Source organism: Sinohyriopsis cumingii, chromosome 5 (genome assembly GCF_028554795.1).
Source record: "Sinohyriopsis cumingii isolate HCF-2022 chromosome 5, ASM2855479v2, whole genome shotgun sequence".
In the NCBI taxonomy this organism is placed as follows: domain Eukaryota; kingdom Metazoa; phylum Mollusca; class Bivalvia; order Unionida; family Unionidae; genus Sinohyriopsis; species Sinohyriopsis cumingii.
Genome location: NC_142965.1, coordinates 6,915,932 through 6,927,433, shown reverse-complemented (window position 1 = coordinate 6,927,433; position 11,502 = coordinate 6,915,932). Strand labels below are relative to the sequence as shown.

General features: G+C 34.8%; 1 protein-coding gene across 1 annotated transcript; it reads left to right on the top strand.

Moving 5' to 3' along the window:
- Positions 1 to 1,354: 1,354 nt before the first annotated feature.
- LOC149798575 (TIM double twin CX3C motif protein-like) lies at positions 1,355 to 11,216 on the top strand. The gene has a single exon (XM_089957386.1). It carries the CDS (start codon positions 1,390 to 1,392, stop codon positions 1,813 to 1,815), a length of 426 nt encoding a protein of 141 aa, XP_089813512.1. The 5' UTR covers positions 1,355 to 1,389; the 3' UTR covers positions 1,816 to 11,216.
- The last annotated feature ends 286 nt before the right edge of the window (positions 11,217 to 11,502 follow it).

The window sequence follows — 11,502 nt, the reverse complement described above, 5'->3', positions numbered from 1 at the left end:
GCATATGTGTACGGCCAACAACCTCTCGTCCTGATCTCCAATTTTACAGACAAAATAAAGGTGAAAGGCTTTCTTAACCATAGTCATTATACTGCGCTTTTGTGATACACAAGTCACTTCATCACAAACATAGTAGAAGCTATCTGTAATCTGCATTGTTCACACAAGTACGAGGCATCTCTGCTCTCTTTGGCTAAACAGAAATGCCTCCCTTTGCAAATCAAACACTAACAAACACTGACAAATAAAAGTGCACGACACTGTATCATTTCTAGAGCTGATATAGAGCAATTTGTTCAGCTGAGTGATGTAAGTTTAGTTATTTATGATTGCATCATCCATGACTTCTAGGAATAACATGATGCAATTCATCTCATGTATGATGCAATACCAGCTTCAGATTGCATCATTCATTGTTTTGCCTAAAATGCAAGTAATGTCCAAACCCAGTCATATATGTCTTTATAGATCAAGTCAAAGATGTATTTTAGCCATTTCGGGTTTAAATTGAGATCCCGTCCCTTTAAAACTCACTGATCCTCCGCCATTCCCAAGTCAAGGGTCGTATATACTTACCCAGTATCTTATCTTTAAAACTAGAGCCAATTAACAATTTTAAGCATCATTTTCGTTCTCTGTGACCCAGAATTAGTAAAGTTTGACTACATTTATTTCGGAAAAATTTTGGCTGTAGAAATAAAGTCAGTGCCGGATTACCCATTAAGCACACTAAACACGCGCTTAGGACAACAGCCCAACAGGGGCACCAGAAAAAAAATTAAATTAATCGTTGATAATAAAATTGAATGAATTATATATGACCATTTCGATCTGCATGTACGAGTACTTTGATTTTGGAATGATGGCAGCACTGTATTTTCCAACCTTTTCATATTTTAATATTTATTTGTTTTTGTTTTTTTCTCCGCATTTTGTAGGTGGCGGGGACAACATAATATTTTCAGTGCTGAAGGCCATAGAATACGTTAATCCGGCACTGAATAAAGAATATTAGTTTAATTAGCTAAATCGCTAGTATTAATAACAATTTGAAAGAAGCGTTTCACTTTGCATACTGTCGTAATTTAATTATAATTAATCGTTGTAGCAAATTGTTAAATTAATTTTTGTTCGTATCTTGTGTGAAATTGGTGGCTTTTGTCTATGAACCTATGTCTGAAATAAAGTTATCATTATTATTATTATTATTATTATTATTATTAATTTCTATACCATAATTCAGTCGTAAATTTGTTCAGGTATTATTTATGTTCCATGTTTCGTTCTTTCGTCTGTTCCGCCGATTAGGCTCATGGACTAGATACACGGATTAAAATAACTGACAAATACCTTCCAAAACCAGTCAGGTACCGAGTCACTGATGTCAAAATGGAGTCCATAAAAACACGTGTTGAGAAAGAACTAATTAAAACAGCAAATGATCTGGACCAAGGCTTACTTAGGAAAATGCAGGGTGATTTGTATAGATGCGCTGCGGCCTGCTGCGACAATACAACAACCAGTATAGAGGATAAACAAAATTGCATACAAAATTGTTCCTCGCCATTGCAGAGAGCAGAGACCTTCATTGACGGTCAGATGCAGAATTACGCTGAGAGAGTGCAGCGCTGTTTCATGGATTGTCAAGACAAAGCTCGGGACAAGGTCAAACCCAACAGCAGTGAGGCAGATATGAAAGTGCTGAAGATGGAGATGGAAACTTGTGCAGCTATGTGCGCGGACAAACTTTTGCCGTTATTGCCAGACTTCACCAAGAAAATGAAAGAATCTATAAGGAAGGAACAATTTGATTAATGTTTATGATCAGTAGGAAATTTAGTTTATAACAAATTGAAGAATTTCGTATTCATACCCACTGTAGTCTGATAGGATGGGCCCCAGTATTTAAGACCAGTACACCCATCATGGGGCTGACTGTCAAGCAACAACATGAATACATGTTTCGGTACATATTTATTTCTGTGGAGACAAATCAACTTAGACTTCAAACCAAGCCTGTAACACACGGGATCTGCAGTGGTATTCAGACTTGAGTTCGATTGTGGTCATTCATTAAATGATAACCATTTAATCAATTATGTTTCTAGCAGAGCTGACATATATAGAAGTTATATGGACATGAACTGTTGCAACCTGTTGCAATTTAATACAGCTGATTATGTGTTCCTTAATACAGTGTTGTACTGATTATGTGTTCAGGGTTTATAAAGCTAATGTCTTCATTATTGAAATGCTATTTAATATTATTCAGAAAATTACCTTCAGAGTCTGAGTACAATTTTTGCCCAAAATTTGTAAGAGATATTGAAATAAATCTGTTTTAATCTAGACTATGTACAGTCAAGTCAGATTAAAACGTTATGATATTTCTAACATTTGTTGATAAATTTTCAGAACAAGGGCTGTCACATTTATACGTGTAAATGTAATTTTGTATTTGTAATGTGAAAATATGCAAAATCAAATTTTTCCATTTGTATGAATAAAGCACGACATACAGTATGCCAAAAATAATAAGTGTTCCACTTAGGATCCTAAGGGCAAGGGACACATTGTTCCTCATCCACCAAATTTGAGTAATGATAGGGCTGAGCAAATTTTTTTTAACCACTAGTCCAGGACAAGTGGTTTCAGAAAATTCACTAGTCACACCTTTCTCTTCACTAGTCCCTCCTTACTCTTCACTAGTCCCACTTTACTTTACACTGGTCCCAAAATGGTAATCACTTGCTGAGATTTGATGAGACGTATGTACTTAATCCATAGAAGAAAAAAAATAATATACAACATAAATATTTCTTAAAAGAATTTAATTTTTCAAAAACATTGGTTGTTATACATTTGGCTTCTTCAGGTTCATGTATATATGTTTTAGCTGATGGATTTGAAAATATGTCCATGTATATGTCCGCCACTTGCACCAGCACTAAGCCAGCAGTTGATTGCTGTGTCTGGGTTAAAGTCCTCAAGCTCTGGTCCATTTCCAGAAATGTTCATTAGCATTTGTAAACTCATTTGGTTTAAGGAATTCCTCAAAGAAGTCTTGATTAAATTCATTGAACTCACACTCAGAAATAGCTACCGCACACTCAGTATCCGTCTTACGTTTTATCCCTCCATTTTCAAACAAATTTACCTTCGCCGAATCGCCGTTATTACCTTCCTTGCGAAAATAATTTAGAAAACTCATTTTATCCGCAGAGTAACTATCAGCTTGCTTGACAACTACTTCGAAAGTGATCATAACATCAATTTTCTTTTAAATACAAACTGAAACAGCTCATTAATTAGTGTAATTGTTTCGCTTCAGTATAACATGTGGAAGTTAATCATCTGTATGATCAATTATAAATTAAAGAATCATTACTGTCATTTATCCTTTACCTAAAGCAATAAATATCAGCAACGCCAACATTAAATTCACCCAATCAGTACAAAGCCTAGGTGTTACTCTGGACAGTACTCTCACATTGCACCAACATGTCATGAACATAGGTAAGGCTGCATATCTTGAGCTGAGACGCATCAGCTCAATTCGCAAATATCTTTCAGTTGATGCCACTAAAACACTGTGTGTTCATTAGTACTTTCAAGACTGGACTATTGTAACTCACTTCTGTCTGGTTCATCTCGATATCTACTCCAGAAACTTCAAAAAGTTCAAAACACAGCTGCTCGGATCATACTTAGAGTACCACGATCAGAGCACACCTCCCCGCTGCTCTGTACCCTACACTGGCTATCCATTCGATCCAGAATCAGACACAAAATTTGTTTTTTGTGCTGCATTTCACTGTTGGACTCTAGTCCAACATACCTATCTGACCTCGCCCATGTGTACACACCAGCAAGATACTTACGATCCTCTTCTGACAATCGTATACTCATTATTCCAAGTATGAAAACAAAGTCATATGGACAGCGTTCTTTTGCATACCAGGGCCCAGCAACGTGGAATGAATTGCCCACTGAACTTAGACACAAAGACACAGTGATCACATTCAAGAGGGCTCTCAAAACTCACTTATTTCAACAGCAAGAACAAGCTTAAAGAACTAATAATGTTTCCTACCTGAAATATTCTCAGCATGTTTTTTTTATAATTTTTTTAAAATGTTTTTCTAATTTCATGTTGCTTGTTTTTGTAATAATGTTATTATGTTTCTTATCTTATAGGTGTTGTCTAAAGTTGTAAAGCGCTTAGAGCTTCTAAAGATTAGGCGCTATACAAAGTCCCCATTATTATTATTATTATTATTATTTAATCAGTTCATAAAGGAAACCAACACTGATGTTGGTAAAGTACCTTTCATTAATTTAATTACACCGACTCGCTGGATTAAAATCATTGTGAGTCGCTGGTTATGATCAAGATTGAGAAAACTCATTGCAACAAAACCGCTTACAACACTGCTAATTGATCATACTGGCTTTCTTTTATTTGACATGTTTTGATTTGCCGATAATTTGGTCGCTTAGCCCAATATGCAGTCAAGCGGTAACAGGATGTAAATCTATACACGAAGAAGGGTATAATCAAGTATTTAGTACGCCCAGAGGACATGATTGACCAAATAAAGGTAGATATAGTGATTAAAGCACGAAAATAAGGACTAGCCTGACTTTTTTAAAAAGCACTTGTCCCGGACTAGCAACTTGGAATATTTTACTTGTCCGACTTCAAAAATGACTAGTCTGGGACTTCGGGCTATGGGATTTGCTCAGCCCTGTAATGAAATATAAAAATGATAGTGCATAATGTAATATGCTAAAAATAACAGGATCTTGTGATTTGACAGTTTACCACCTTACCTTTGACTATTGTTGTATCGGCTTTTCCTGGGACTATCTCATTCTGTAATAAATGTTTTAATTAAATGCTTAAGTAATTTGTGACAGCATTGAAAATGTTTTTAAAAAATCGGCTTCCCCTGAAATGAGCAAATTTTATTCCAGCTTTTATGTAACTTTAGTTATTAATATTATCTATTCTAGCAGCATCTATTATAATGTCACAGAGGGGACAAATGGATGGTTGGAATGCCACTTATGGAGAGGAAAAAATTAAGATGATATAATTAGATGATTATGATCAATAATACAAAATATATATATTGTACAATAATATGAAACTGTAGTTAAAACGTTCTTAAATGTTTTCTTTTCTTACAGTTGTTAAGAGCACTTTTATGTTCACTGATACTTCCACACTGAACAATTATTCACTGAATATACTCCCTCCATTGGAGACCACTCCGGTGGCCTAGTGGTTAGAACGTCTGCCTTGGATGTGGGAGGTCATTGGTTAGATCCCCAGCCGAGTCATACTAAAGACTTACAAAAATGGTACTAACCAGCTGCCTCACTTGGCGCTCAGCATTAAGAGGTTAGTGTTAAGCCTGGTGTCGGGATAATGTGATTGGTTGGGACATCATGCTACATGTCTGCGGCATGATGCCCCAGTGCTGGACATCACTATAAACTGCCACACTGCATCATAGCGATGTAACTGAAAAATTGTTTAAGCTACATTAAAAATCCAAATTACACACACACACACACTCCCTCCATTGGCATATTCACTGCATATTCCTCCAATGGCGCATTTATTGTGTAAGTGCGCCTTTCTATGGTTTATCCACTGAATAATGAATTATAGGGTACTTGTGACTGGGGCTCCCATGTCTCGACATTCTTAGGACATCCTGGGTTTGTCTGCCCTTGTGACTGGGGCTCCAGTGTCCCATATATCTCCAGAAATTGTATGTGCCCATGTTTTACATTGCATATGGTTGCTTTTAACCATTGCAGGTATGGGGGGGAGGGGGTTTAACCCAAATGCATACGCTTGCATATGGGGGCATCTACTGATAATGATCATATGCATAGGAAATGGGGGGTGAAATCTCAAATAATTTGTCTAATACGTAACCAGTTTGACTGGGTTCAGTAGCCATTTGAATTTTAGCAGACACTAGATAAACCTTTAAGTCACACAGCTTATTTCTTTGATGGACTCTGTTTTATTAAATATGTTAATATTAATTCTTGATCATTTCTGCATGGATTAAGTATAGGCCATTCTATAGAAATGGGGTGGGGTAAAAAGTATGCATGTGTTCAGGGGGGGAGGGGTCAAGCTTTGCCAGATTTTTGCATACGTACTAAACTGATGACCCCTATCATGAAGTGCACAAGCTTCTCGTCTGGTGAGAACTATTATGCCACTATCACGATCATATTACATGAGTTTATGTTCTACATTGAACTTCAGATAATTCGTTTTAGTGCAGTATACATCAGATAATATATTTTCAGGTCTTTATTATACTTGGAATCTTAACATATTTGATGCATTAGTAAAAGAAAGGAATAATTTGTGACATAATTCCAATTTTTTTCTGAATTACTTTTCTTTTCAAATTAATATATTATTAATGGAATGATATATTTTATATTTGAAAAACACTGACCCAGTTGTAATTAATTCATACATTGAGATAAGTTACAACATCGTTAGTGTGCCTTCAGCCTCATCAGTGTTACAGTACCGGCTAGTGTTGTTCCAATTATCAATTATAATTGAAAATTGGTTGGGCGAACCAATTCGCTAATCAATTGTGAAACTCATAATCGATTACATGGTAAGGGAGACAACTGTGAAGTGTTCAGAACAGCTTAGTTCCTTCCCCTCGTGTGTTTGGTAGAAAACAGAATTCTGAACAATATTTTTAAATGGTTGCTATAGGACACACGGTAATAATTGTATGGAAAAATGGGAATCAGCCTGGAAACGTACAACAGAGTATATATAGGATTGGTTTATAATGTAAGTTATGTTTAAAGAAAAAGAATCTTTTGAGAGCTTATCCTAGTTGTAAGTGAAAAAAATAGAGACATTGTTTTATTGATGGAATTTCGGTCCTTTAATAGCCTTGAGTTTGGAACACTCATTACTAAACTTTGCACCTAACTATTTGGTGCGGGATTGATAGCACATGGTTCAAACACATGCAGGTCCAGAAAATGCTACGGTTCATATCCTTTCCTCTACACAGAAGCTGACATCCAGGTTTCATCTATACTGATAAATATAGGTTTGATCATGAGCACTCAGAAATTTTAAGTCATTGAATTTTTAATATTGTGGTGTTTGCCAGTGTTTCTAATTACGCACATTTGTGCATCAGGGACGCATGCTTGAGAAAATTGATGCACACATTTTGTTGCTGTGCATTTTTTTTATGCAGAGGATTCACATAATGCAATCAGGATTTATTTAATGTCCAATGCCTTGGATGAGGGATGGTATTGTGTATACTGTACTTCGAGCATAGGCATAGACTGGTTCCCTGCTTTGTTAGAGCTGGTTGGCTTGGTGTCAGGATAATGTGACTGGGTGGGACATCATGCTACTTGTCTGTGGCATGATGCCCCACTGTTAGACATCACTATAAATTGCCATACTGCAGACATCATAGCGATATGACTTAATTTTTTTAAAGCTATGTTAAAATTACAAAACAAAAACAAGTCACAAAAGAAAAGTTCGTTTTCCTGACCAAAAAACCACCCAAAACGTGAACAGATTTCAACATTTGGGGGACATTGGACAAAAAACCAGGGCAAAACCCGAGATCCCATGCACTAGGAACAACACTGCAGAAAGTAAATGCATACTTTGTGCAACAGGTTAAGCTTGCATGGCTTCCTTTATTGAAACTTGTTGATAAAAGATCCATCACAAACAGTTTCAGAAATCCCTATCTTTATTCAAGATGGCAACACAAGTAGCTTATTTAGTGCAAAGCTGACACAGGTGGGTCTCGGCTAGCATGGGTACGTGGGAAAGCCTGCCAGTAGCTTCTCGTGGGTCGGTGGTTCTTCCCTGGGTTTTCCAGGGTTCTTCCTCCACCATTAATACTGGCCGCCATGTATAGCCTATCTTATGCTGAAAAATGGCGTTAAACCCTAGAACAACAACAACACAGGCGGGTCTGGTGATGTGATTCAAACCCACACCCTTTTGTGCATGGGTCAGTATGCTAAACACTGAGCCACTGCTGCTGGAATTGGTGGACTGAAAAACTAACCATATGTGCACGCATGAAACAAGACGTGTTAGTTTGAATATTCTTGTTTATACAACTTGCTATAAGCTTTGTATGGATCTCTCTAGTGAACAGTTCTCCCATATTTACCTCCCTCTGTCCACTGTGTCACTTAATGCATCTGTTGTTAATGTACAGATTCAGTACATGCCTGAGGAGAAAAATGGGTTATACAAAAATTACTTCCATTTCCCTTTATTGGTATAAATAAACTTTATTTCTGCATAAACACTAAACAGTTATCAGAATACAGTACAAGTAAAAACAAAGATGGACACATTTTAATCTGGACACGTGTCCACAAAATTAGAGTCTGTATTTCTCATGCAGAAACATTGGAATTTTATGTCCTGTTAATAACTAAAGTTTCACTTAAAAGAAGGCAGATTCATAAAATGTTTGAAAATTAAAATATTTTCTGTGAAAGAAAAAGAGACTGAAATATCCAAGTTTTTGGAAAATTGCCCATTTAATACACTATATTTGTTTAATTGTTTTACCTGGTTGATATGTGATTACAATGTGGAAGAAAATATATATACTTATGGGTATTACGATAACTTTTCTCCTCTGTCTGAAATTTACAAAGTACCTATTAATATAGAATTGTTATAAAAAAATTGTAATATTGGCTTATTTGTGCAATTTTTGTAATGTAAGTAGTTTGTGGAAAGAAATAAAGAAATAACTTTTTTTCATACTTTTGATGAAGAGTAAATTAGTAAATAATCACCTTTGTAATTACTAATTCATTATCAATTAGTTTAAAAGTAATAAAAGAAAGGATCATACAAATGTAACTAACATCTTTGAAAGGCAACGTCATTTATAGTTTTCAGGGCATTGACAAAAACGACATTTATCGATAAAGTTAATAGAAATACATTTCATCAATTAATGTAATTATTTTTGAAATTCATCATTATTTATTGAATTCATTTGTGTTCATTGGTATATAAAATCCAATTATATATCTGTTTATGTGATATTTTGATAAAAAATAAATGACAACTGGTGAACGAAACAGTACTTGAAACAAAAGTGAAGGTATGTACAAAAATTATTACCTATAGTTAGCAGGCATGATTGATAAGGGTACAGAAGTTATTGTTAAAAGATTTTTTTGAAGACATTTTGATAAGATTAGTTAAATAATTAAAAATTTAAAACAATTACAACATTAGAATAAATATGAACTAATTAAACATAATTTCACTGGTAAAGGTCTAAAATATGTCATCCATGAAACTTTAGCAAATTCAGTCATCCATGAAACTTGAGCAAATTCAGTTCAGCAAACATTGTTTCACAGTGGTGCACTGTTCACCTAAATTCTTGTACAGTTAAATGATATTTGCAGTAAATGTTTACAAATTTGGGAACAAATAATGGCAGAATATCACGTGATACAACTATGGCTGTGTTGATTAAAACTAATGGAAAGGGGAATTTCAGGTGTCATTTTATGTCTACAAGCAATGTTATATTGTCTGTGCTTTGTGTACCATGTTAATATTTGGTGAGCTGATTTCCTAATGATAATGCATAACTGCGTGATGTAACACCATCGCTGTAGTTCTTTGAATTCATCTACCTCGAGTGTACTCGTGCCGTATGGTATGTATATACATGTTGTCACAGTAATCAAATTGGTAAATTTCCGAATATGCAGAAATTCGAATGGAATGGAAGACAAACAAGCATAAATATCCATGGGCTGTTTATGATCATGATTTCACCTCAGAATGAACATTTGAAGATATTATTTGTTTTCTGGATAGATTTGGTAGTGATAAATATTTGAAGATAGTGTATGTGGAAACAAATAAGGGCTTCACTAATTGGTCAGCCAGTGCTTCATTCACATTAATCTGCCTCATTATTAATACAGTGTGCACGATTGTCAGTTAAAATGTGTGAAAGTCTATATACTGGGTTGTTAGATATGTTTACAGCTTTAAATATGTTATTTTCTGTTGAAAATCAAAACTGCAAATTCGGTTAATGAAAGCTTTAGAAGTTAACATGAAGAAGCAGGTAGCAAATATTTGCTACCTGCTTTTGAAATGGCTTACCAAAGTGCAAAATGTTTCCAACCAAATCAACTTTCCAGTCCTCCATTTTTTGAGTCTTTGCTGTACATTAAATTGTCATGAAATATTTATGTGGATCAAGATTGTCACGTGGGTGGAAATGATATGAATTACAGATTCAACTGAGCCATATCTTATGGATGCTTTTCAAATAATAATTGTATACGCAGTGAATCAGGCTTGTCATATTTGTCACACTGAGCTGTTTCTTACAGATGCTTTTCAAATAATAATTGTATACGCAGTGAATCAGGCTTGTCGTATTTGTCACACTGAGCTGTTTTTTACAGATGCTTTTCAAAAAATATTGGTACATGCTAATAATCATTGTAAGGCTGCTTGCTAGAAAATTGCAAGAGTTACTGAAAACATCTATTTCATTTCATTTGCTATATGAAAATTGTCCATTTTTACATTGTTCCTTTTCAAGAGAAAGAGGCTATTATGGTACTTTAAGTAACCTTAAGTAACGGGCAGTTCTATTTTATCAATATTCTTTGTGGCAAGACATTTGCAACTAGATTTTTTTCCAAGTAGCAAGCCATTACACTCTGATACTCTCTTCACTTAATCAAATATAATAATAATATTTACAATATTCACATGTACATTGAATTTCAAAATGTGGAGTTTGAGGGAAACAAATTTAACTTTTTTTTCTTTTGCAATATTTTTGAATTTACAGAATGATTCTAGATTCATTTGTTTTTTTAGTAGACTTAAGTGTATTCAAACCATATTTTAAATGTTGGTAGCATTGATTTTATAATTAGTGGCACTGTTCTAAATAAAACTGAATTTAGAAAAGAACTTGCCTTGAGAAGTCTTAAGATAAGGTTAATATTTATCCTTTTTCATTCTTTCAATCCATATGAATAATATAAACAAGTAGATAATTTTATTAGAAGTTAAATAAGGTATCTATATTTAATGAGATTAAGCAAATGTCAGCTGAGATGAGAAATGTGAATAAATAGTTCAGTTGTATCAATGACGCTTAGTTTTGATTGAATCTTTTAAGACAGATTTTCTGATGTGCAGCATGCTTTGCCATCACAGACAATATTTGGCAGAACATTGCTTTTCAATCCCCAGGGGAGAGATTACTGGTAAATTTGGTAGCACATTGCTTTTCCATCCCATGGGAGAAATTAAATCTGCAGAACTCTTCTTTTCCATCCTATGGGAGCGATTACATTTGTAGAACACTGCTTTGCCATCATATGGGAGCGATTACATTTGCAGAACACTGCTTTGTCATCCTATAGGAGTGATTA

Excerpts from the sequence above, each read along its gene's own strand:
- LOC149798575 (XM_089957386.1), top strand. The coding sequence starts at position 1,390 with ATGGAGTCCATAAAAACACGTGTTGAGAAAGAACTAATTAAAACAGCA.